General features: G+C 45.5%; 1 protein-coding gene across 1 annotated transcript in view; it reads left to right on the top strand.

Annotated features, from left to right (window-relative positions):
- Nucleotides 1-12797: 12797 nt before the first annotated feature.
- The window catches only part of SNTB1 (syntrophin beta 1), a 200848-nt gene continuing 185844 nt past the window's right edge, over nucleotides 12798-27801 (top strand). The window contains exon 1 of the mRNA XM_036264495.1: nucleotides 12798-13643. Within this exon, the coding sequence (XP_036120388.1) occupies nucleotides 13076-13643 (568 nt within the window). The 5' untranslated portion in view covers nucleotides 12798-13075. The remainder of the gene's footprint in view (nucleotides 13644-27801) is intronic.

Genomic DNA, 27801 nt, shown 5'->3' with positions numbered 1-27801 from the left:
AGCAGGTGTGGCTCAGTGGGTTGAGCGTCGTCCCAGGGACTGAGAGGTCCCAGCTCGATTCCCAGTCAGGGCACATGCCCGGGTCGCCACCTTGACCCCCAGTGGGGGGCGTGCAGGAGGCAGCCGATTGATGTTTCTCTCTCATGTAGATGTTTCTATCTCTCTCCTCCTTCCTCTCTCTCTAGAAAGTCAATAAAAACATATCTTAAAAATAGAAAGAAAACTTTCCTAAACGCCAGCGGTCATGGGCTGTGACTGAGCATGCTGGCCCTTCACAGAAAGCGTGTGTGCTCCAGGTTCAGTGTCTGACATTGCTGTCATCACCCAGCACCTGGCTCTTACCATCGTACTTGTTATTTCTTCTTCGTTTAGTAGAGAAACATCTCTTCTATATTTATGTTTCTATTACAATTTGGAAAACTGAATAGAAAACTAGACGTCAGAGTTTTAAGAAAATTGATATATCATCATCATCATTCGCCCGCCCTCCCAGCTACTCTCTTCTCCAAAGTAGGAACACAATAACATTAGCTTTGAAAAAATTTCAGAACTCCTTGCTTATGATGGACTTGCTATGACACAATCTAAGTTTACTCTAAGTAGATTCTGTCGGGCAAGACAAAATGCTCTCTTAAAAAAAAGAAGAAAGGAAGGAGGGAGGGAGGGAGGGAGGGAGGAGGAAGGAAGGAAGGAAGGGAGGGAGGGAGGGAGGGAGGGAGGGAGGGAGGAAGGAAGGAAGGAAGGAAGGAAGGAAGGAAGGAAGGAAGGAAGGAAGGAAGGAAGGAAGGAAAGAAGGAAGGCAGGCAGGCCAACAATCCCAAAACTAATTTTCAGCTGCTTGACTTTCTGGAAAGAAAATAAATGGCAATAAAGTATTTTACATTCATGCAAAAAATTAGACTCCCTCTCGCTGACTATAGTCTAAAGCCACGTCTTCCTCGGTGCCATTGGTGCTGGTACCACTGAGAGGAACAACAACAGTTTTGTAACCTTTCAGAAGCCTGTGGGACAGAGTTTAAAGCATAGCAGTGGTAGGGCTGCCAAAGACTCGCTCTTCGGAAGAGCAGCTGGTCCCCCTGGGGACTCCCCTTACAAATAATTCCAAAGGTCCTCACTCAGAGGACCCCGGGTGTAAAATCTGAGTTTCAATCAACTGAAGCCGAAAATGTGGCGACGCTGGCAGGGTGGCCCAGAGGACAGGAATGTGATGTGGAGTTTGTCAAACTGCGGTCTGAATTTCAGTCCCTCCACCCCAAATCCTTGTGTCCTTGAGCGGGTTTCTTTCTTTCTGTGTTCCAAGTTTCTGTTTAGGAAACTAGAATGACTTCTGCTTCATGCATAAACACAAACTGAGCCTTTGTAAGCACTGCCGAGTGTTGGTGCTGATTCTTTTTCAGTTGTTTTTTTTGTCAATAATGATGAGAGCTACCGTGAACGGGGATGCTTCCTATTTGTCAGATGAGTGCCCCTTAGCCTACTTCCAGTGTGCATGTTTTTAAGGTCCCTCCAGTACTTTTCACAGCATTTTAATACACTAGACCAGGAATCATTCTTTGTTTGTAAGGGACTAAGGTAGAAATATTTTTACATTACTGACCGTTGCTATAATCAAAGGGCTCAAAGTCAGATTATTCAACTCTGCCTACCATTGTAGTATAAAAGCTGTAGACAAATGTGTGTGGTTGTGTTCCAATAAAACTTTATTTACAAAAGCAAACAGCTGGGGCGGGGGCCATAGTTTGCCAACCCTTGCACTTGACCATGAATCTTCAGCATCCTATACAAAGATCTTGTTATCCTAAGGCACAGTTAAATTCCAGTTTGTTTTAGGAATGAGGCAGAAAGGCAAAGAGGAAAGGAGGAAAGAAATAGCAAGAGACCCCGGTCAGAGAAAGACAAGTATCACATGATCTCACTTATTGTGGAATACAATGAACACAATAAACCGGCGAACAAAATAGATCCAGAGACATGGAAGTATGGAACAGACTGACAAACCTCAGAAGGAAGGGGGGTGGAGGGACAGGAAGAGATAAACCAAAGGACTTATATGTATATATGCACAACCAATGGACACAGACAACAGTGTGGTGAAGACCTGGGTCAGGGACAGGAGCGGGGTGTAGGCAGTCAATGGTGGGGAGGGGAGAGGGACATCTGTAATACTTTCAAACATAAAGAAATTAAATCTGAAAAAAAAAAAAAAAGAAATAGCAAGAGAGTGCAAAGTGAATTTTTATGTTGTATGCTATTATATTTCACTAAATTCAGAGAAGATTATTTTTCTTCTTGTCTTAAGCTATACACCCTGACTAAAATGTTTAGCACGTCCTAGCTCTGTCATCTCTGTCAGACTAGTTAATGTTTGCTGATCACTGTTTTTACTTGGTGTGGGCTTCGTGTCAAGGGCCTTACACGCACTACTTGATTTAACTGTATAATAATGCTCTGAGAAAATAATACTTTTTAGACACATTTTATAGGGGGTTAAACTGAAGCTTCAAAATGTTAAGCCCTTTCCCTGGTGTCAGCCAGTCAGTGAGCTGGGATTTGAATCCAGGCATTTTGAGCTCACAATTGCCCACCCTGTTATTAGCCTCAGTTTCTTAGTACGTTAGAAAAACGGAGGATCCAGCTACACTGTGCTTTCTTGGACAGATTACAACAGGGAAAGTGTCTGAAGAGCCTGGGTCAGATCAGGAAGCACTAGGCCAGTTCCTCCTTCTTTCTCTACCCGCCATTCGCGAGTACTCGGCAATATCAAATACTCACCGAGTACCTCTAATTTCTCGGCTTGACTGGTCTAGAACCACCGATTGCTAGGAGAAGGAGCTTTTCATCCTGGCTTTGCTCCCAAGGATTTCTGTGAGCTTAAGGAGCCTTAGGCCTTGGCTTTCCGCAGCTACAAAATGTCAACTATTGCTCAGTCTTTCTTCTTCTTTTTTTAATCTTCACCCAAGGATATGTTTTTATTGGTTTTCAGAGAGAGAGAGAGGAAGGGAGAGAGAGAGAAACATTGATGTGAGAGAGAAACATTCATTGGTTGCCTCCCGTATGTGTCCCCACCAGGGAATCGAACCTGAAACCTTTTGGTGTCCAGGACAATGTTCCAACCAACTGAGCCACCTGGCCAGGGCTCAGCCTTTCTTAGAATGTGCTTTATTTGTATCAGAACCCCCTTGATACAATGTACATTTCTAGACCTTCCCCAAGACCAAAATCCTCAAAATCTTTTGGGGTGAGGCTTGGGTTTCTGCATTATTATCTCCAATTCTACTTAGAAAGAATAGTATTAAACCTATCAAAATGTTGAATCATACAACAAACCCCCATCTACCATTCCCTAGATCAAACTTATTAATTTTTCCACAATTGCTTCATAGATCTCTCTCATTTTGAAAATCACTTGAGAATTTACCACATTTTCTTGATAATTCCTCTTTCTCTATTTCAGAGTCAGTTACAGACATCATTTCGTCCCTAAACATATCGGCACATATCTTCTAAGAACAAGGATTTTCTACAACCACAGTGCCATGATCACGCCCAAGGAAGTTACTTGACATTGCTACAATGGTAATATCAAATATACCCGTCTACATGTCTTCAATTGCCACAAAAAAATGTCCTTGTAGTTTTTCTTTGATGAGCCAGTACAAGATTTTGTATTTTATTTTGTTCCCGCGTCTCTTTAGCTTCCTTTCCTTTGGAAAATTCTAGCCTGTGTTTTTGTTTTACGTGACTTGACATTTCTGAAGAGCACAGGCCACTTGCTTTGTAGAATGGCAACCACCTGGATCTGCCTGCTTCCCCTTATCTAGGTGTTTACGGCAGATGGGATCGGGCAGCTACATGGTACACTGTGCACCTTGACGGAATGCAATCTGAAGACAAAACAAACTTCAAAGACATTTTGAACTTACTAAGTAGGTTTGTTGTTGGTATTGCTATTGCTATTGCAATAGTAATGATAATTCTGAAACAGTTTCTTTCTATATTGCAAGACACAGTAAAATGAATAAATATATTGGCGTTTTGAAGAGATTTCTCATATTGAGAGACAAATATGGACTAAGGAAAAGTAAGGAGGTACTTTATGGTGTTGGATTTGAATCGGGTATGTGAATATGAACTCTGTCTTTTATAACAGTAGAAATAAGCACATTTAATCTCCAGATCTTGGTTTTTAAATAACACTGAACACTGAAAAGAACCAGGGCTCCTTAAGGAATGATTGATCCCAGGGCTAGGCAGACAAAATACAAGTTGATCCCAGAATGGCTTGTTATGCCAGAAAACAAACAAACAGACTAAGAAAATGTGCTTAAAGACAATAGGGACCTGTAAAAAAAGAAACAGAAGTGGGCTTGGAGAGGCTCATACTGGCCAAATTTGGTTATGTCTGACCAGAAAACAAAATAATATTAATGGATTGTAGCATTTTAAGTAAGAATCCATATTACAGTGAAATGAAAAAGAACAGCAACAATTCTATATAGAACAAAGTTTCTCACTTTAGAAGTATGTCTGTTAATAAATGTAGAAGGAATTATTGAATTCAATACCTGTCTTTTTAACGTGCTCCCTAAATGGTTCGAATTCCAAAGTTTGGGTACAACTCACTGTTAGATGTTACCTTGAATGTGTTTAAGTCTGTAGTAGCTATAAAAATCTTAAACATAGCCTCTGCCCTGGAAAAACTAATACTTGGCAGACCTATATGAAAAATGAAATTCTAGTCAGCCTGTGGCGATTTGTTTTCTCCGTTAAAATACTTCTGAAAGTCTTTTTCTTCACTGTTTTCTGCACCAGTCACTCGGGCTCCTGCTGAAAGTTGTTCTATTCTAAGCGTGGTCCTGGGAGAATTCCTTCCTCTCGTCTCAACCATCCTGCCCTGCAGTGCACAGCATCACCACCCATGGAGCTGGGGAAAGGAGGCAGCCGCCTGGGGTTGTCTCCAGGCTCTGCCTTTTGCCTGCTCTAGCGCCTTTGTTCTTCCACCAGGCAGACCAGAGCTTTAGGCATCAGCTGTCTCCTCGGAGTTCAGTCCAGTGGACACTATGTAAACACGGCGTCTTGCGACGCCTCAGAAGGCTTGGTTTTTCATTTTAGAAGTAGGGCGGTGGCTGGTCGACTTTAAATGTGTGTTCTGCCTCCGGGCTTCCAAATTTTGCAGTTAATTGGGGCTGTTTTCATACAGTTCTCGTTTAATTATGCAAAGAAGCAATTCGAAAGTTAGCATAGGTATGAATTACTCTCTCCACAATCCAGCTGGCCCTTGCTCCCCACATCCAAACGCGTTGCCAGGGCTTGCCAGTTCTGCTTTCAACATTTCACATGCATCATTCTGTGACTTGTTATTGTTGTCGTTAACAAGGAGCCAAGACTGTTTTCTCCCTGAAGTTTCTCCCTTGATCACATTAGACTATGTTAAGTAAATGACACCAAAATGCACTGATCCAGGCCCTGGGCTTCAAGGATATTACGAATTGCTTGCTCTGTCATCCCCTCAGACTCAACAAGTCTGAAAGGAGCCCATGCCACCTCCGGATGAGTCTGTCACCTTCTTCCTGGCCACCTAAGCTCATATCCAGTTTATTGTAACAATGAAAAAGCACAAGTTTCAGGGTCAAACAGAGCTGAGTTATTACCAGGCTTGAATCCCAACTCAGACACTTATTAGCAGTGTGACCTTGTTGGATTCAACATTCTCATCTGTGACATGGGGATAACCTTACCTCCGTCACATGTTATGCACACACAGGGCCAAACATAGTGCAAGAATTAATAAAAGCTAATTATTAATTCATCGGCTCATCCTCCTCTTCCTAGTTCTCTATCCAGTAAATTATCACAATCTGTTCAATCTTTCTTTAAACCATCTCTTTCATTTCCACACAAATACAGATTCTTCATTATCCCCGCCTAGGCTACTGAACAATCTTTCTTGTCTTCAGTACCCCCAAAGACTTGTGTTCTTATTGTATGCAATAAATCATGCGAAGGGACTTCAGTCCTTTCCAACTATCCCATTCCTCATTCTGTCAAAAGATTTATCTTCCATGGTCTCTTTTTTCCCTTATACCTCTCCTTTGATTAGGAAGAATCAGGGGCTTCCCAGTACCTTTAGGATAAATTCCACAGCTAGAACAGGTAGGTGCCAGCCTATAGCGGGGAGCTATTATTTGGCCTGGCCCAGCCCTCCTTCCTGCCTCCTTCCGATGATCATGATCGTATCCCTTTCTTTTGGTGAATTCTTCATCATCCTCATTCCAGCCATGGGGCTCTACCGGGGCCTGCCAATCATGGCATGTATCTATGGCCACCAGGGGAGATATGTGACATAAGCTGAGTCCTCTGAGTTCTTTCTCCCCTTGGATCCTCTTCTAATTGAGGTGAGGAGAAAAGAAAAGAGCGCTTTCCTTCCCAGAAGCCGAGCTGCCAGGGCCAAGGTTTGGCCCAGTGCAGCTGAGAGCAAGGTGTGCTCCAGTCAATCCAGCTGCACGTGAGGTTACCTCTGCCTTACCCTCAGCAGACTGGCAAGGTGAGCCCATGCATTCTCTCCTTGGGGCTTAACGTCCTTCGGCATTTTTATCATTTGGAACCAAACATTCTGAGTAGTAACATTATCTTTTCACCAGATCCCTGTCTTACTTCTTTCCCATACCCATCTAAGCAGCTCAACCCACCGGCTCCATAAAGATAATCTGTATTTCCCATTCTTCCTGCTTTGACCAAGTTGTTTCTCCTGCTGGGAATGTTTGTTCTCTCTTATCTCTTTCTCCAAAGTCTGCCCTTCCCTGGGACTCAGCTCAAAACCGTCCTCTTTCATGAAGCTCAGTTGTCCGCCCCAAACAAGCGCCCTTAGCCTCACATTTAAATGCTAGATTCTAAAACATAAAGTCATCTGATATTTACTTACTAATTGGGTCATTAATCCTTGCTATTTCTTAGCAAGCTACCAGAATAGAATAAAAGTTCCAGGCTCAGGTAAGGTCTAGAAGTGAAGGAACTGGTTCATAACACAAACCCAGTGAGAAGCAGCATTCGTCCAAGTCCTTAAAAACATTCACTCCTGACTGATGATGGTGGAGGAGCACAGTGAAAAGGAAAAACAGCCCTGGCCGGTTTGGCTCAGCAGTTAGAGTGTTGGCCTGTGGACCAGAGTCACAGGTTCGATTTTGGCCAAGGGCATGTACCTCAGTTGTGGTTCGTCCCTGGCCCCGGCTGGGGTCTTGTGAGTGGCAACCAATTGATGTGTCTCTCTCATATCGATGTTTCTTTCTCTCTCTCCCTCCCACTCTGTCTGAAGATAAATGTAAAAATATCCTCGGGTGCTAGTGTGTGTTAAATGATGAAAAATGTAAGACCATAAACATTTCATGATCTGGAAGTATTAGTGGGCATCAAAAACGTTGGTGTAGCCCGGCCAGTGTGGCTCAGTGGTTGAGCATTGACCCATGCACCAGGAGGTCACCGGTTTGATTCCCGGTCAGGGCACATGCCCAGGTTGTGGGCCTGATCCCCAGTGGTGGGCACGCAGGAGGCGGCCAATTGAAGTTCTCTCTTACTGATATTTCTATCTCTCTCCCTCTCCCTTCCTCTCTCTCTCTCAAATCAATAAAGAAAAAAATAATTAAAAAAAAAAAAATGTTGGCGTAACCTTCACAAGACTCTCAGGGCCGTCAAAGAAGGCGAAGCTCTAGCCTGAGAATGCAGCAGGTGGGAGAAGCGGTTTGGGAAACAGGTGGAGTTAGGGGATAGAAGGAAAAGATGAGAATTCAATCCGGGAGAAAAGAGGATCTCATGTGACCATATCGATGGACTGAGCTCAGTACAAAGGGTTCGCGGAGAGGTTCCCTGGGGGAAATACATTCCCTGGAAGGGATACATTGGGTCATGAAAAATAATGGGCTGGCAGGCTCTGCCGCAGAGTATGAGAAGCTTCTGTGGATCGAGGGATGATTCCATAAAGGAAGTGAAGATGGTGTGGAAAAGTTAGACAGTTTCCCTTGCAGAGAGACCTTAGCTTCTGAAGGTTCCCAATGGAAGTTAATAATGCACCTCTTTTGGAGTCTGAAGCGTAGCCTAGCAAGACCCTGAAATATTTATTGACATTTTATGTCAATTTCACTTCCTGTTTTTTAAAAAAGATGTGTATGGGAGAAACTTCAATGTCTTATTCCTTTTCATCATTGTACCAGGACACCTTGTATGCTTACTTAGGCCAATTTGTTAAAAAGTTTCTAGGATATGTTTAATGTCTTTAATACGGGAATCTAACCTAGCATTCTACAATTTTAAAAGAAGTATTAAATGTATAAATCCTTAGGAAAAGTGACTTAAATTTATATTATAGATATTAAAAGACTGGTGGAAGTTTTGTTTCAACAGCAGGTTGTTGTGAAGGGAAGGGAGTGGAACTCACTAAGAGAAGGTGGAAGGTAAACATCTAGGTACTTTAAATTCTGCCTTGGGCTGGTCTGATCTAGGTAAAGTCCCCTCTGCAACATTCTAAACACAGTGAGCAATCAAATAACTCACCCGACTGGCTGGCTGATAGTCTAGGTGGTGGTCTATCTAGTTTACCAAGGACCCGCCCAGGTAAATGCCAGGTACATGCAATGTAGGGTGTTTGCCAACCTATTCAGTGCGGATGAGGTACCTGTTAGCACGCCAGAGAAGAAAGGGCTTGCTCAGCCTTCTGCTCCAGGGCCATCCCTCAGTCTCAATGCTTCATCTTTAAAATAAGAGTCACTAACTCAGCATTATGATTTTACAAGAGTAGGTGGTAGTCAGTAAGCATTTATTCAACATGTATTTACATAACTGGGACTCACTTTAAAAGTTTTGCATTTCTAGCCCAGCTGGTGTGACTCAGTGATTGAGCATTGTCCCATGGACTGAGGGTCCCAGCTTGATTCCCAGTCAGGGCACATGCCTGGGTTGCAGGCTCAACCCCCAGTAGGGGGCGTGCAGGAGGCAGCTGATCAAGGTTTCTCTCTCACATTGATGTTTCTATCTCTCTCTCCCTCCCTTTATTTATTTATAAAAATAAATAAAAAGTAAAAGTTTTACATTTCTAGCACCCCTCCTGCTTCTCTCTCATTCCGTTTTTTAATTACCCGCCCCCCTCCCCCTTCCCCTGACATTGGGAGCTATCCATTTCTCCACTACTTACCTTGGGTCCACTGTCCATTCTGTATATTGGATAATTGCCCTAGCGATGCTCAACCTACCGTTTAGGAAATAGTGCCAAAATTACAATGATTATATTTTCCAAACCTAAATATTGGACCTTGTGCTCTAGCCAGTAGACGTTTTCTCAGTAGATAATAGGAAGTAATATTTGAAATCAAGACTCTCCCTGACAATCCAAACCATACGGTTGCTGAACCTCGCAGACAAGAAGGACGGTCTGTGTTGCAAGGCTCCAGGGCCTTCCCTGGGACCTGGTCCAGCCTATCTCCCTGGTCTCCTCTCCTAACTCTCTCTCCCTCCCATGGGCTGCCCCAGCCACCCTGACCTGCTTTTGGTCCCTTGAACCAGATAAGCTTGGTTCTGTCTCAGGTGCTTTGCACTGGCCCTTCCTTCTCCCTGGGACCCTCTCCATTAGATCTTTGCAAGCATATCTCAGCCTCTAAGTCACCTTCTTACAAAGGCTCTCCTGAACAGCCATCGTCCCCAGGCACCCTTGCCCCTAGTCATTCTTGATCCTACTTCTCCGTTATATTTTCTTCCTAACATTGACTTCTCCAGGAGAGTATCTATTGTTTGCAGTCTCCCTCTATCTCCATCCCACCACCCACCACAGCGTCAGCCTCTTAGGGCACACCATTGCCAGTTTGTTGGCTCCCATTGTTGTAGCACCCAGAACAGTGCCTGGGATGTGGCAGGACACGCACGGTGACACAGTATGGAATGAATGGGTGGGCACGGCCCCTTCCTGCACATGCTGCTGGAGGAGGGGCATGTACCCTTGGGTCTGTGGAGCTGTGGCTTGTGTGACCTGTGTTTGTAAGTCCAAGTCCACCCAAACATCTGTAGGAAAATGCACCTCCCATGAAAAAGGGGCATATATTGGAGGATCCCAATTTAGGACAGAAGACGGAAACAGAACAAGAGACAGTGCTAGGTCAGCGAATTCTGGTTAAAAGTGGGGTGGGGTAGGGCTTCAGGTGAAAAGTCTAGAATACTGAAGTTGGACAGGTAGCCATGGTAACCCAGCTGTGACTTTGCCACAAACTCCCTATGTGGCCTTGGGTCCACCATTGCTCTACTTCAAATGCCACACTTACAAAAACAAGGAAACTGGAAGTCTTTTTGGTCCTTGCTAGTGACCTAAGGAGAGTATAATCTGTGCTATTTGTGAGTAGTAAGGGGCTGCAGTGTGGTCGTCCCGCCCAGAACTAAGAAATGAAGACCAGAAGGTTTACCTTTGAGAATCAGCATCATTAATCAGAGGCCAGCAAGACCCCAGCAGTTGCCAGTTTCAACGTATTAACATGTCCGAAGGAGAAAACAGGTGTCAGTTAGGGGAAGCAGGGTATTCTCTAGCCTTGGAAAGAAGAGAGGCCTCCTCCACGTGGTCTGGGAGAAGGGCCTTCATCCCCGGTGCTCCCCTCCCCGAGGAGAGGCAGGCCTCAGTGCCAGATGCTCACTGCAGCTCACATGCTCTGAGTATTTTCAGAAGAGTGTAGAACAGTGGTTGAATCCAGACTCTTCATTGCTGGCTTCAAATCCTGACTACCATTTACTAGCTACATGACTAGTATCATGAGGGAAGTTACTGAACAAGTAGCTCCACTTTCTTATTGTTTGATGGAGTGATGATAATAGTGAGTATTCCCCCAAATTTCTGGAAGGATTACATTAATATGCATAAAGCACTTAGAATAGGAGCTATTATAATTCCACCGGCAAAGCCGTCTCTGGCTATCATGCATGCCTCAGGCTTAATGATCTTAAATATCTGTCTTCCTTCTTTCTGATGCCACTTTCAACAAGCAACCTACTCCTTCCCATGTAAATTTGCTTACACAGAAAAAAAGTGCTTATCACAGAGATTCAGAGGAATTCCCATTGCAGAGCCTGCAATATCTTATGGCAGACTGATACATCATCTCTGTTTATGCCTGGGCCTCCCAATTTGCTGGGCCACAGAGGCAAAAGGTACAGGTGTGACGCAAATGGAGGATTTGGGTCCAGAGGCAGATCTGTTTCGATTTCTCAATCATCACACTGGCATTCTGGTACCCATCTCTACCTTAGTGTTGGGGTTAGAACGCAGACACTCAGTCCCTAAGGTAGAGGGCAGTCCTCGTTGGTGTCCAGGCCCAGCAGTGACATCACCTGTATCAGCTCCTTGTCTGATCCTGTGCATGTAAGCTGCTGTCCCTGCCATGGGAACATGCATATAAAAGAATAAAAAAGCTTTTGGAAAACCGTTGGGTGAAAACCATAGAAGAGAAGCATTAATCCAAAGGTTCCCACTGACCTGTCTGCAGTGACTTTCCCTTCTACTCCTCCTCAAAAAAAAAAAGTCCAAATGTTTTCATTTCCTTCTGTGACCCCTGCATTTTTAAGTCCTCGCAATTAAAAGTGTGAGTCATTCTGGAAAGGTTAGAGAACTTTCAGTGATGATACACATCAGTGGAAATGCATTCAATATTTCTTTCCTCCTGACACCTTGCTGGATTGGGTTTACCTTTAGGAATTCGAAGATAACGTGAGATTTGTTTATGGAGAGAGGGGAGAGAAAGGTGACAAGGGGAGGTGAGAGCCTGAAATACTTGGGGAGGCCCAGGAGGTCTGCTCCGTGTGGGGATAGAACTGGGAGGCTAAGGACCAGGAGGACTCTGGGAGGCTGAGCTCTGACATGAGTTATGTTGGCATTTCCGGATTGACCTGGGAAGGTAACCAACAACGATAATATTGTTGAACTGGAAACACGCAGCTTGAGCTCTAAATATGCAACTTGTAAAAGAACTCTTGAGATACAATCCATTGCAATGCAGTTCTTCAATGGTGGACTTCCTAGCGTAAATCTTGGGAAGAAAGTCCCAGGAAGCATGTGGTGCGATGTTGGGGGCGGCGGGAGGGGGCAGGTAGGTGAGAGGCACCGAGCGTACGGTGTGCTAGAGCTGGAGGAACATCTGTCCCTGGGGGCTGCGGCAGGCAGCGACCCGCTCAACGACCCGGCCAGCAGAGATACCTCTCCCAGGACCCGGCAGAAAGCTGTCCTGCATTGAAAGAGAGGAAGTTCGGGGGAACTGAGCTGTGCTGACGTTTCATTCCGGGTTCTCGGGACAGCCGTCCCTCTCCACTGTCTGCGCCTACCTGGGCGTCCTCGCGGACAGGGGTGACAGGTAAGCACTCAGCACAAGCCAAGCCTCGGTTTGGGAAGCCAGACTAAGAAGACTTGAATCTGAGACATTGCGGGTTGGGACTGAGGGACAATTCACGGCGGGTGTGAAAGCGAAGGGGCTTCGGGAACATCCAGTGAGGGGACCGAGGCAGGACGCGCAGAGCCAGCAAAGGTGCGGGTGGGAGCCCGCGGGGAAGGGAGAGTCCCGCCGCGAGGGCTGGAGCCGCGTGGAGAGGCGGCGCTGGGGTGGCGCCCCTGCGGCGACGCGCGCTCCCAGGAGGGAGGCGGGGAGGGTCCGAGGCGGCGGGCGGCGTGTGACCGCCGAGGCTGCGGCGGCTGGAACAGGTGAGCGGTCGGCCCCCGCCCCGCCCTTCCCGCGAGCGTGCCTCCTACCGGCCGGCCGCGGCGCCTCCCTCTCCGCGGCGCCCCGGCTTCGGGGTTTTGCAACTGGCAGCTGGCTGTTTCTCCCTCCCCGCTCTGTCTCCCTCCGTTTAGGTTGCTCCACCCCGCCCCGATCCGGCGAGGGGGGACCGCCGGCTGCGGCTGCCAGGCCGCCCGAGCGCGCCTGCGAACTCGCGGAGCGGAGCTGCCTCCCGCCGCCCGCGCGCCGTCCGCGCCCCGGGCCCGCGGCCCCACGCGCCAGCCTGCCCCGCTCTGCCCCGCTCTGCCCCGCGTGCAATCACATGGCATTTTAAGAATGCCGGAAAGATGGCGGTAGCGGCGGCGGCGGCGGCGGCGGCCGGGCCGAGCGGCGGGGGCGGCGGCCGGGCGCAGCGGAGCGGGCTGCTGGAAGTTTTGGTGCGGGATCGCTGGCACAAAGTTCTGGTGAACTTGAGCGAGGACGCCCTGGTGCTGAGCTGCGAGGAGGGCGCTGCGGCGTACAACGGCATCGGGACCGCCACCAATGGCTCGTTCTGCAGGGGCGCCGGGCACCCAGGCGCGGGCGGCACGCAGCCCCCGGACTCACCGGCCGGGGTGCGCACCGCCTTCACCGACCTGCCCGAGCAGGTGCCCGAGTCCATCTCGAACCAGAAGCGTGGCGTGAAGGTGCTGAAGCAGGAGCTGGGCGGGCTGGGCATCAGCATCAAGGGGGGCAAGGAGAACAAGATGCCCATCCTCATCAGCAAGATCTTCAAGGGGCTGGCGGCGGACCAGACCCAAGCCCTGTACGTGGGCGACGCCATCCTGTCGGTGAACGGAGCGGACCTGCGGGACGCCACCCACGACGAGGCGGTGCAGGCGCTGAAGCGCGCTGGCAAGGAGGTGCTGCTGGAAGGTAAGGGGTTAATGCCGCGTGGCCCGTGCCCGGCGCGCACACCCACTCACTCTCCCAGGGCGCCCGCACTCGCACCCACGTGCTGTCATACCCAGGGGGCCAGCGTGTTCTGGGTGACTTGGAGTTTTAACAACTTTTACCCACCTGGGGTAACTTGTCCCCACCCTAGAGTCGTCGCAGGCTTGGACCCAGCAGGGGTGTGTGAGGGGCCCCGGCCAGCAGTGTTCTTCAACTCCGACTTTGCGCCAAGCGCAGGGTCGCATGCTTACTGCACATCGCCTCATTTTTGTCTGCAGACAATCCACGTGGAATGTAGGGTCTGGGAAGCGGAGCTGGAAAGGAAGGGTGGACGTAGAGAGTGGCCTGTCCACTTTAGGAAGCAGCTCACCGAGTAATCACAGCTCTGATAGTTTTCCTCTTTGGCACAGTTTCCTCCAACTGAGCCTGGACAACCCCGCGAAAAGGTTGAATCATATCATAAAGGGGCCAGAGAGTGGTGGCACTGTTTGAATGCTCGACCTCCCCACCCTTGGCGACTTCCCCGCCTTCAAAGTGGAAACCGGGGTTGTGCGTGGGTAGTTGTGCTAAGGGCTGGAAAGTGTGTTGCAGCTTTTATGCAAAAGTTCACCTCTGCTGCTAGGTGTCTGTCCAGTCAGTCTGGATTCAGGGTTGCTCAGGGTGGAGGGCTGGTGAAGTGGTTTTTCTGCTTGCATTTTCCCAGGATTTTTCCAGAGGGGTGTGGAAAAAACTTTGCATTTGCAAACAGTTTCCCCTGCCTGTGAAGCATCTGAGAAGCTACTCTGGAGGGGTGATGTCCCCACTCCACTCATCCCTGTGTGTGAATAGAATCTGTAGTGTGTTCTGTACCCATTTGTGGTTATGTGGTGGCCCGCAGGGGAGGTCAGTAGGGTGGTTAAGTAGATAATGTGCCTTTCCCACCACAGCTGCACTTCTTCTTACGGACATCTGCCTCTCTGCCACTCAGCTGGCTTTGTCCATGCCTCTGTGAGCACTCACAGTGCAGTTATTTTATCTTTTTACCCAGCTTCTCTCGAGCTGTAGATTGAGTTGTCTGGGGTCTATTACTTAGTCATGGACTAAGTGAATACATTTAGTTATGGACTCAAGTAAATATCCTGCTCAGCATCGGTGGTGCTGGTGTGTGAAACTGAGAAAGTTCCCAGTTAGGAAACCTACTTTGTTCCGCGTGATAGCTGATGCAACTCCCTGCCTACCCCCTGGCCTAGAATCCGGAGGGTTTTCCCCTTCTTATTTGTCTAGAGGAATTGTGATGTCTTCATATTTAATTGCTACCCTGGGTCCAGAAAAGTGGAAGGCTCTTTGCTTTGGCTTGATGATTAACATAAGTAAACAGAAACAAAGTTTTCTCCAGTGTGTATTGGTTTGTGTGACAAGGGTCAGGTGGGACTTGGGGCAAGTGTAATTTGGACTATAAACTGCTGGATACCTGGGGGACAAAGGCAGGTCATTTTTGTTTCACTACACTTCATTATGTTCCTTTTTTTCTTCTTGATTTCCATTTAGTGAAAAGTGACTTAGCAAAGAGGTAAAAAAAAAAAAAATCTCTCACTTCAAAAGAGGAAGAAAAGGTGACTCCCTGATATTGAAAATAAAGTTAAAGAGAAAAAAAAAAAGAAGCAGTTATGTGACTTTATTGATGCAGCATCTGAAAAGTGAGTTTTGTAAAAACCTTGAACCTTGAACATGACATTTTACATGTTGTCATGTGTTGTCTGGGGAAGACCTCTGGGCCTTCTAGACAAGAACCATCTGGGCTCAGGGTGATGGCTTTATTTCCAGCCTGAGTTTTCAGAAATTGACTCCTATTGAGAGAACAGGTGGAGGCCCCACTCAAAAGAGTGTTTCTTATTCTGGGGCGAAGTGTTGGTCCCAGAGGCGGTGGGAGTGATCATATTCCAGTGATCAAGTCAGATAGCACACTTCCTCTTGTTTGTAGCTGGTTGTGATACAAAAATTCCCAGCTGAAGGGGTTTATCAGGACCACAGGGGGCAGAGGGCGTTTTAAGATGCATACCTACTTGCTCATATTCTGAAATGCCATCTTGATTCCAGAATTTCTGTATAGGAAAGGCTTTGCAGGTGTAACTTCAATGAACGAGTGGGCTAAGGGAGATATTTTAAAGATATGTTCATAAGGTAAATACACTGTCTTTTATTTAGATTGCTTTTTTTGGTTTGTTGGGGGAGAGGATGGAAATTAGTGTTAAGTCCCTCGATGGCTGCCAGTACGCACCGCATTAGATGCCATGCGCCCCCTAGTGGGCGGCTATTGCCTCTGCTGTTGACACACCCTGTGCAATGAAACCCTCAACAGCAAGTCTTCACGCCTGCCTTCTAGTAGGAGATTCTGCCACGGAGTCATCTTAACCTCCCTGAGCCTCATATCTTCCGAAGACTGGGGATAAAGATACCGGATGGACATGCTTACTTTACAGGGTTGTTATACACAACAGCTCTCAGAATAAAAGGGGGAAAAAAGTATCTAATGTCTGCCATAATTGCTTACCTTTACAATTCAAATACAATGCAGCTGAAATTGCCTCTTCTAAGGGATAATCCTTCCTTTTTTCTGTACTAGAGTTTATATTATTTTTACTCTACTCTGTACTATGAAATTGTAACATGCAGACCGCTTCTGGTCTGTACAATATTACAATAGCTAATGTTTCTTAAGCACTTACTACATGTCGGGCTTTACTTGCATTTGTTCGTGTTACCTTCCAATAACTCCACGAGGCTCTCGCTGTTGTTCATTTTACTGATGAAGAAACTAAAGCTCTCACACAGTAGGTTATTTGCTAAGAGGGTTCCAGGTCTGACTTAAAGCTCATACTTGTAAGCACTGGGCAAAACTGGTACTCGGAGCTTCTAGGTGGAACTGAGTCCGTGGGTCTTGGAAGCTTCATCAGTGATTGGGTCCAGGTATCTCCCCCACTCCTCAAATATGTTGAAGTGCTTGGAACAACCTTGAGCGGGCCACAGCAACTGTGTGGGCTACTCAGAAGGGAGGGACAGGAAAGAGAATTGAGTCTTAAAACCCTAACACACCAGGTCTCTCTGGCTATGGAAAGGGAGCTGCCGCTATGTGACCCGGCTCTACAACAGGACAGGGCCTCCATCACTGAACACAAGGCCAGCAAGGAGACTAAACTATAATTTAAACTTAAAATGGTGAATAAATTGTGCCAGTTAAGTCAGTGTTTAACTGAATATTCCACAAAAGTTAGTATCAACAATCTTCACACTAGGAACTAATTTCCCATTTTAGGGGAGCAGGCACCCTTCATGTAGCCTTGCAGATATGGAACCCCTTAACTCCAGGGGGCACCGTTCACACAGGCCACCATGTGAACGGCACCCTCTGGGTTGGGCAGGGCACACCTATCTAACAGCCTTGGCTGCTCTGGGTCGGGAAGGTAGGAGGGGTTTTTTTTTTTGTTCGTTTGTTTTGTTTTTGTTTTGCCCTTAAAGTATTAGTAAAATAGTAATTTGAAACACATCAACCTTTTTGTAACTGAAACTACAGCAAAATTAGTTTCTCCGTAATTTTGTCAAGATGAGGAGTACAGAATGTTCTGGAAGACTCATATTGAGATGTGGAGGTAGACAGAACCATCCCTGAGTCCAAAAGGTCTCCTTTGGAACTGAATCAGAAAACGTGGAAAGTCAGAGACAGTTGTTGATATGAACCCTGTCCATCAATCACAGCTTCTCCCCAGACTGTTCCCAGGAAAGCTTGACTGTTGAGATTATCTAACATGTGACTTCACGACCACTTCTTCCAGCGGTGGAATTGGGGGGGGGGAGGAGGGGAGGCAGGGACGTGGGGTGCGAGGAAGGGGCAGTGATTTTGCTGGCATAAAAATCTCAGTATATGATGAGAATTTGGTCTTTAAAGAATCTTACTTTATGTAGGATGTACAGATTCTTTGGTTTTGTAGAGTGTACAAGCTGTTAAAGAATACTCATGAACTCAGGAATTAGAGTCTTGAAACTTGGGTTATTCGGTTGCAGTTTGTCCCCGGCCCTGGTTGGTCGTGCGGGTGGCAGCCACTCGATGTGTCCCTTTCACATCGATGTTTCCCTCTCTCTCTCTTCCTCTCTCTCCCTCCCACTCTGTCTGTACAAAAAATGGAAAAATGTCCTCGGATGAGGATAAAAAAAAAAAAAAAAAAAAGAAACTTGGGTTATTTATTTTTTAACTAACAGTTACTCTTTTTACAAGATGCTTTCCGTCTTTGGGCCTTGATTTTCTTCATTGGAAAGCGAGGTGGCTGGGTTAAGTCACATCTAAACCTATTCACTTCAAATCGTATCAATTCAGATCCAGCGTATTTTTTTCCCATTGTAGAATTTAATCTTAGTAGCTTTTACATTTGTACATTTGTGCTGAGTTAAAAAACATAATTATGTTTTCTTATTTTTATCTTGTTAGAAACTCAACATAAAAAATGGAGCATTAATATTTTATTGAGTCAAATCAATGGAAAATTTTTCCTCATTTCATCTGTTTTTAGTGTCATGCATGGCATTGCCTTCTATGTAAATGTACCAATGGATGAATGTTTAGAAAAAAATGTTCTCTGTATCTTTGAGTCTGTTTCTGTTCTGCTTGTTTATTTATTTTGTCCAGCATTTTTCTAATGCCCCTTTTATTATCATAAAATTAGTTTCATAAATCATCTGCTTGTTTTATAGAGTCAATTGTTGATAGATATGTATTTATTGCCATTTTATTGTTCATATTTTTTGTCTTTTTTTTCTTCTTTTTAAAGAAGACCCTTCAGCCTTTCATGTTAATACTGGTTTGATGGTGATGAATTCCTTTAGCTTTTTCTTGTCTGGGAAGCTCTTTATATGTCCTTTGATTCTAAGTGATAGCTTCGCTGGGTAGAGTAATCTTGGTTGTAGTTCCTTGCTTTTCATTACTGTAAATATTTCTTGCCACTCCTTTCTGGCCTGCAAAGTTTCTGTTGAGCAACCAGCTGACAGTCTTGTGAGATTGGTCTTGTGAGATTGCCCCTGTGGGCAACTAACTGCTTTTCTCTTGCTGTTTTTAAGACTCTCTTTTTGTCTTTAACCTTTTGCATTTTAATTACGGTGTGTCTTGGTGCGGGCCTCCTTGCAGACCCAGCTTTTTCTAATGCCCCTTTTATTATCATGAAATTAATTTCATAAATCATATAAACTAACTTTAATTTAAATTAAGAATCAATATCAGGCCCTGTTATTATTATTATATTTTTAACATTAGCAAGATGGAGAAATGAAGCAAATTGTTTTTTGAAAAGCTTCAGTAGGTACATGCGTAACACAGCTACACCAGCAGTCAGAATGAAGGAGACAGATGCTAGTACTTGTTTGCAAAATCACCATCAATGCACAGCTACAGATGAAGATGGGTAGGGGTTGGTACTGTCATTCGGGACCTGGTGAAAGCTTGCACTGTCAGTGACTGCCCCAGATGTTGCAAGATGTCTAGAATTCCTGGCTCCTCTCACTAAATGCTAGTAGTATGCCACCACTCCCCCCTTGACCCCTCAAGTGCCTCTGTACATTTCTGAACTGCTATTGGGAAGAAGTGTATTAACCCTCCCCCCTTTTGAGAACCAGTGTTCTATAAGAATGCTAATACCACTGTACCCGCTTATAATGCCTAACTTTTTGCAAACCCTTTTGACCTATGTAACAGTAGCCAACACTTACCTAATACTTAGATTGTGCCAAATGCGATTCTCAGCACTTTCTATGGACTGGATCATTGATTCTCACAGTGACCCAATACTGTTAGTATGTCTGTTGTACAGATGAGAAAACTGAGGACCAGATTGGCTAAGTCACTTGCCAAAGGAACAGTGAAGAAGTGCTGAGGCTGAGATTTCAACACAGCCTATATAGCTCTTGATTCTCATAAACAGCCTTATAAAGTAAGCAGATTAGGGACGCTGATCCTCGGTGTGTTGATTGCAAGAGGGAAGCTCCAAGAGCCGGAATGATTGATCTCAAACAGGTCTTTTATTTTCTTGTCTGGAATATTAGTTTGCTACCGCTGTTATAACGAATTACGGTAGTCTTCTCTTATCTAGAGTTTCACTTCCCATGGTTTCAGTTACCCACAGCCAACCATGGCCCAAAAGTATTCAGTGGCAAATTCCAGAAATAACAACGCGTGAGTTGTAAACTGCACGCTCCTCTGAGTAGCATAAACGACAACAACTAACATCAGATTGACAAGTCACCTTCACATTAATGATCTCATCGGATGCTTTGGTAACCCTGCAAAGGTTATTATTGTCACCTTCATTATAATCATCATCCCTTTGTCATCATCATCACCCCTATTTTATGGAGGATAAAGAAGCTCTGGGCTCATAATATCAATTGACCTACTTGTGCTCAGTGTATGTATGAGTCAGGACTTTTAGTTGTATTTGACAATAAATAACCCAACTCAAAAAGGGGAACATAGGAGAAAAATGCAAGAATCCAGTGAGCGTCAGGAACAGCTGGATCCAGGTCTCATCGTCTCTGTTTTCCTCCCCTCTTGATGGAAGAGAGCCATCAGCAGGTCCACGGTAATATCTGACCCCTCAGTAGATGTGATGGGAAAAAGTCGTCTTAATTACGATAGTTTCCCTATCCTCAGTTTCTCATCCCACGGTTCTAGTTACCCACAGTCAACTATGGTCCAAAAATATTTAATGGAAAGTTCCAGAAGTAAGCAATTCATACATTTTAAATTGTATGTCATTCTGAGTAGCATGATGAAATCCCTTCTCTGTCCATCCCTCTGTCCAGGGTCTCCACGCTATAGATACTCCCCACCCATGAGTCACTGAATAGTTGTCTGGATTGTCAGAGCTACTGTCCTGGTATCACAGTGCTTGCGTTCAAGTCATCCCGAATAATGGCCCCGAAGGGCAAGGGCTGTGAGGCTGGCCATCTGGATATGCCAACGAGAAATCGTAAAGTGCCTCCTTTAAGTGAAAAGGTGGGCGTTCTCTACTTAACAATGAAAGGGGGGGAAACTGTGTGCCGAGGTGGGTAAGAACAAATCTTCTAGCCGTGAAATCGCGAAGAAGGGAAAAGAAATCCGTGCTGGTTTCGCTGTCACACCTCAAACTGGAAAAGTTACCGCCACAGTACACGATAAATGCTTAGTTGAGGTGGAAAAGGCATTAAATTTGTGGGTGGAAAACGACATTGTCGTGGCTCGACGGTCCTCCTTCTGACATACGGAAAGAGTGTCAAGAGAGCCTGGCACTCCGTCGCCATGCACCGGGCAGTGCACTTTCCACGGACTGTGGCCGTGACATAGTGCGGCTGTGTGGGCAGAGTGTGACCAGACCTTGCTGAGGGGAAGGCTCTCTGCAGTGAGCCAGCTCCCTGTGCCCACCCAGCTGCCCAGGTCCTCAGCACTTGACCATGAATTTTACTAGGGAGCGCCTCCCTGAGCAAGGCTGAGGTTGGTAAAGTGGCTTCACTCGCATCATGATTCCGGTTACCACGCCCCACCCCGCGGATGGTTGAGCTGGTGCTATGACCTCCCGTCTGCACGGGAGGAAATGGGAGTGTCAGAGATGGGGCCTTATCCGAGGTTACCTGTGAAGGAGGGACCTGGACTTCAGAGGGTCTGACACCGCATCCGGCTCTTCCGAACGCCGCACCAGTTGGGGAATCATGCCCCAGGCAGGAAGAAGTCTAGGAAGTGTCAGGCGTGGCCTCTGACTTCAGGGAACAGACAGTGATGATCAAGGCTGGGCATTGGAGGCTGATTGTGACGTGCCTGAGATTAGTAACACAGATAGTGTGTTTTCACCCCATATATATAGCATAGTACCTGGCACATGTTAAGCTGTTAAAATGTGTTAAAAGGGGGGAAAAATGAAAGGACAGAGGAAGGAAGGAAGGAAGGAAGGAAGGAAGGAAGGAAGGAAGGAAGGAAGGAAGGAAGGAAGGAAGGAAGAGGGGAGGGAGGGAGGGAGGGGACTATGAGATTTAATGACCCTTTTTTATGACTTCCACCCTCCACTACTCATGCTGTTGGACGGTGGTGATAAACCTTTGCACTGGTAATGAAAACGATACCTTTCTCCAGAGAGAAGGAAATAAAGAAGCGACTTTGTAGACCTAGGAAGCACTCACTTAACATAGACCGGTCTTAAAAGACAGTTGACAAAAGAGGAGCCAGACATGATTTTAAAAGTTATCAGAAAATGTAATTGTCCTTTTAATGGCATTTATAACCACCTTTCCTTTGCCCCCCCTGTGGCTCAGGGCTTACAAGTCCGAACATGTAAGAACACTTTCTACCCGAGGAAATGAAAACTGTCTGCTCAGATACTTCCATTGTTCTCCTGCAAGCTTACGTATCAGCCTGAGAATTCAGACCGTGTTCCCGAGGTGAAGCTGATGTGCACGGTCCTTCAGTTCTGTTTCTGCTGTGGTGGGTAGCGCTCTTCCCGTTCAGTGGTGCATTTCAGCCGTCACCCCATGGAGTCTGCATTAAAAATAACTCTCTGCGTGGGGCTCCGCATCTATGAAAGGCATCTAGCTACTGGTGGTCTCTTAGGTGAAGGGAAATTATTCTCCGGTAGCTAGTAGCCTACTAAGAATTCTATTTCAGATGATGCATTTCCAAGCCGTTAATGTTAAAGAAAAGCCAGAATTTCCTCTGCATTTATACCAAGTGTTTTATGTACCAAACCTCATTACCCACTTCACTGGCTTTGATCTATATTAAGGCTTGCCTTCAGCTCTGGCCTGCAGAGTGAGACTTAAGAGAAAATATGTAACACACACCACAAAGTACATGTCCTAACAGACCCGTACAGATGAGCCCCAAAGTGGGATAGACCAGAAAAAAAGTTCACGATTAGTAGTGACTATAAGGGAAATTAAGATGATGACTCAGCCCTGGCTGGTTTGGCTCGGTGGTTAGAGCATTGGCCCGTGGACTGAAGGGTCTTGGGTTCCATTCCGGTCAAGGGCACATGCCTGGGTTGCGGGTTCAATCCCTGGCTCCAGTCGAGGTCGTGCAACAGGCAACCAATCCATGTGTCTCTCTCACATCGATGTTTCTCTCTCTTTCTCTGTCTCCCTCCCTCCCTTCCAGTTTCTCTAAAAATTCAATGGATAAATATCCTTGGGTGAGGATTAACAAAAAAAATAATAACAATAAAGTAAAATGATGGCCATACTTTTGCTTGGTACTGTTTAAAACTACTTCTCCATGTGGTTTGAAGCATCTCTGTTGGCATGTGGATAAATGTGCAAAGACATAGCTGAGCTTTGAGGGGTTGCTGAGCATTCATGCAGCTGACATGTCCAGTTCGTCTGCATTGCTGTTCAAACTGCAATTGTTTCTTCCCGGGGCAATTCTTTTCCCGAAGCAGTATCGTGCTGTGGTGTAGAGGGTGAGCCTTGCAGTTACCCTGTCTGGGCTTAAATTCTCATTCTAGCTCTTTCTATCGGTGTGATCTGTGCAAGTTCTGTAAACTACAGGCCTCGATTTCTTAATCAGTAGGTTCATTGTGAGGAGTAGTGATTATGTATGTAAAGTGGTTAGCTCACTGCCTGGAACATAGTAAACACTCAATAATTACTATATAATATGTCATATCTCATGCTTAGCTAAGTATTATTTTCAGAGAGAGGGTTCAAGCCTATGTTCTAGGAAGTCTTTTGGGGGTACAAGGGATGGTTTGGAAATTGCCATATTAGGGAACCTAGTGATTGTAACTGATGGATGGTTCATCTGCCTTGTGGGGGAAATTATGATCTTACAGGGTGTATTTCATTGATGATTTTTAGGAGCATCAGATGTTTTCCATAAATCCAGCCACAGTGTAGGCGGCTGTGGTTTTTGGTGGGCAAATGTGGACTATGTCCTAAAATGCTGATATGCAGAAAAGTGTTCTGTGAAGGGCAATCTGGCGAGGCAGGGTTTAACCTACACAGCAACTTTCAGAGTTCTCCCAAACATGTTCTAGCAATTATAAGAATGTGGATATCTTATTGGTCAAAGAAGCCCAATGTTTCTGTTATTAAAAATATAAAATGTTTACATAACTGTTACTAAGCTAGCATTACATTTTAGGTTTTTTTTGTTGTTTTTTTATCCTCACCCGAGGACATCCTTCCACTTTTTGTTCAGGTAGAGTGGGGGGTAGAGAGAGGAACAGAGAGAGAGAGAGAGAAACATCGACGTGAAAGGGACACATCGAGTGGCTGCCACCCACACAACCGACCAGGGCCGGGGACAAACTGCAACCGAGGCACGCGCCCCTAGTGGGAACCGAACCCAGGTCTCTCAGGACCGCAGGCCGACGCTCTAACCGCTGAGCCAAACCGGCCAGGGCTACATTTTAGTTTTTTACTCTGTTATTGAGTATTGTGTTTCATGGAATCCTAGAAGCCACCCAGTGGAAGCTGTATCACTCTTATCCTTAAGGCTGAAAGAAACATCTAAGATGGAGAGTCCAGGAGGTTACCAGCTTAAATTCGGGACACCCAAGGGCTGTCCCTTCTATGCAGGAATAAATAGAAAATAAACCCGTCACACAGAAGGGGACAGCAAAGAAACTCACGCACCTCAAATTTGCTACTGGTAGAAGGAAGGAAAACGATATTGCCTAAGATTTTCCAGGTCAGTTATAATAAATATTTAAGTCTGAATTTCTAATGTCAGTGTGAGTTTTCCAAAGTATTTAGGCAGATAATTCAAACTAAAGTGGCCTCAGGTTGGGAGGCCTCGGATGAATGATAGGACGAGTTATAAAGACTTTCTACAAGAACTCGGTTTCCATCCAGGCCTCCAGCGATTATAAGACACATTCCCCACATCAGAGAAGATACATATGAAATGAATGGGCAGTTTGAATTGATGAGATGTGGTGTATCATAGTGACACAGGTAGTTATTAAAATAAGTTTGCTTTTAAATGTTCAGAAGGTCAGACCGTGTTGGTACAAGGAAGCAAAACTGCAGAGGAATGAGAGGAACCTCCTGCTCTTCCAAAATGTAACAATCCAGAGGGGAGGCAGGTGCAGAGTCATACATTACTTTTATGTAAATTACCCGTCAATTGTACTGTAATAACAATCGGAACCGTAAGTTAGACAAGAGCGAATGCCGTGTCAGAACCTTTGCAGTGCTAAGGACACATGAAATGGACAAGAATGCTCAGCAGGAGAGGTGACAGTGGGGTTACAGAAGCAAACTGAACTTTAAAATATAGGGAGTTATTTGTCTGTTTCGGGGCCTGCATTTCAAAGGCTTTCATCTGAAACATCCTTTCATCGGCAATGAAAATCAAGGTTAATGATTTCTCAGTTTGCTTGCAACATTTATCTGTCGTCCTCTGCTTTCTACTCCATTTTTAGAACGTGTCTAAATCAAAATAATACATGTTTACAGCATTCCTTTGCCTGCGCTTCCCCATACCATCTCTGCTGCTTCACAGAATGTTAGAATATATATTCTAATGTTAAAATAGATATTTTCATATTAAAAATATATATTCTGATGGAAGTATAGACTTGTTATTGATATCAAATGTACATCTATCTAGTATTTATAAATTCATATATTATAATATGTATTCTAATATTCCAAATAATATGCCTATACTGCTGTCCTGATATATCAGTTTTAGCTGTTGATACTGACTACATCAGCCTACGTTGATAAAATTATGATTATGTCAATATCGTTCCATTTTTCAGCCAAGTGATAGTCTATGATCAGGTTTCTGCAGTTACAAACTGCTTCTCTTTTTTTCTGTTGCCTTAACTTTCTTACAGCTGTCTCCATTTTGTTTTTTCTAAATGCGGCACCTGATTGATCAAATCTCTAGCAGTAATCTCCCCATTCTGTTCATTTTTTTCCTGGAGCCCTGCCAGTCTGGACGGGGCCCCTCACGGCCCGGGCATGGCCGCCCTCCTCAGGCTGTCTCCTTGCCTTTCTCCTGCTCTGTGTTCCTGGACTCTCTGCCACCTTTACCTTGGTTTACTCCCTAGTTTTGCTGTAGCACATTCTTGAGAAAGGATATTTGGGAGGACAGCGTACGACGCTGCCTGTTCCCTCCCCGGATTGCTGCTTTGGGCGTGGTAGTGTAAGGGAGCTGTGTCCCCTCGGCAGTGTCCCGGCGCCGGGTTGCCCTATGGAAGGGCTGGTCTCTGTCTCGTCTGCAGTCTTTGGCTCTTGTGGACTGACTTTTCTTTGTTCGTGCTTTGGAGCACAGGACACACGAACAGCACACCTCTCTTTTTACAACACTATTCCCCTTGTGGCAACAAAGAAACCATCGAGTGAACAAAGTGACAGTCAAGAGCACACAGTCTGGGCCATGAGCTAAGTAGACAAACTAGCTGTGTGACCTTGGGCAAGAGCCTTACCTGTCTAGGATTCAGTGTCCCCACTGACACTAGGAGGAGAACAGTAATACTTTCTTTATAGGGTTGGTGTGAGGGTTAAAAGGGTTAATACAGAACCTAGCACAGTATCTAGCACGAAGAGTTTAAAGTGTGTTGATTATTATTGATATGTTTGTCTTCCTGCGCTAGACCAGATGATCCTCCGAGACGGAGTGAGGTCTTGTTCATCTTAAAATCTTCAGTGAACTGAACAGAACCGACCCCGTTAGCAGTTGTTTGTTGGTTATTGGCCAGGGCCCGAGCACAGGAACAAGAAGCCTGTGTGGGTGCGATTCAGTGACTATTAAAGTGCAGGGCACCGGGAGTGGCTCCATTGGTTGGGCATAGTCCCGTGCCGCAAAGGCTGCAGCTTTGATGCTTCTCGTTGATGTTTCTCTGCCTCTCTCTTCTCTGTCTCTGTGTCTGTCTCTCTCCCTCTCCCTCTCCCTCCCTCTCTCTTCCTCTCTAAGAAATCAATAAAAAAAACTTTTTTTTTTTTTTTTAAACGAGCATCTCCAAGCCGTAGGCCTTTATGAATCCCTGGTTGAAGGAGGGCCGAGATCACCTAAGCCAGATCTGCTATCCTCATCCTGACTCCTGACACTTGGAAAACAAAATTCTGAAATGCATTTAATGGGTTTCAGATATCTTACACACTTTAAAATTTGTATGAGGGTACATTTTAAATGATAACTTCTGTCCCAGAATCATTTTCATTTTTCCAAAAAAATTTCTCTTTGCCTCAATAATTATAAAATGCCAGAAGACCATGTTCCCAGTATGGTGTGCTTATCATCTATATTTATCAGGGGAAAAAATGAATATAACTTTATTACTGCTCCAAATACTGACTAAGTTGTGTATCCTCTGACAATGCCCATAAGGCCTGGAAGAATGATCTGAAAGAAGAAACTTTTAAATTTTTTTTTTTTTTTTTATCCTCACCCGAGGACATTTTCCCATTTTTTTTGTTCAGGTAGCGTGGGAGGGAGAGAGGGGAACAGAGAGGGAGAGAGAGAGAGAAACATCGATGTGAAAGGAACACATCGAGTGGCTGCCACCCGCACAACCGACCAGGGCCGGGGACAAACTGCAACCGAGGTACGCACCCTTAGCGGGAACCGAACCCGGGTCTCTCAGGACCGCAGGCCTACGCTCCAACCGCTGAGCCAAACCGGCCAGGGCAAAAGACTTTTCTTTTTTTTCTTTTTTTATCCTCACCAGAGGACATTTTTCCATTTTTTTTTGTTCAGGTAGAGTGGGAGGGAGAGAGAGGAACAGAGAGAGAGAGAGAGAGAAACATCGATGTGAAAGGAACACATCGAGTGGCTGCCACCCGCACAACCGACCAGGGCCGGGGACAAACTGCAACCGAGGTACGCGCCCTTAGCGGGAACCGAACCCGGGTCTCTCCGGACCGCAGGCGGACGCTCTAACCGCTGAGCCAAACCGGCCAAGGCTGAAAGAAGAAACTTTTTAAAGAATGAATCTCAGACACTGATTTTTAAAATTCCATTCTCAGCTACTTAATGTTTTTAGGTGTGTTTATGTTCATATATTTGTGTGCACATAATATAAAACATGCACACAAAATACACTTTGGGGACATCAAAAGTTTATCTGGTGCAGTGGTAGAGACAGAACGTACATGGAAAACGCACACCAAGCTCTATGAAGCTTTGCTGAATGACGGTTCTTGC

The sequence above is a fragment of the Molossus molossus genome, unplaced genomic scaffold (genome assembly GCF_014108415.1).
Source record: "Molossus molossus isolate mMolMol1 unplaced genomic scaffold, mMolMol1.p scaffold_m16_p_16, whole genome shotgun sequence".
Classification (NCBI taxonomy): domain Eukaryota; kingdom Metazoa; phylum Chordata; class Mammalia; order Chiroptera; family Molossidae; genus Molossus; species Molossus molossus.
This window is presented reverse-complemented; position numbering and strand designations above follow the sequence as displayed.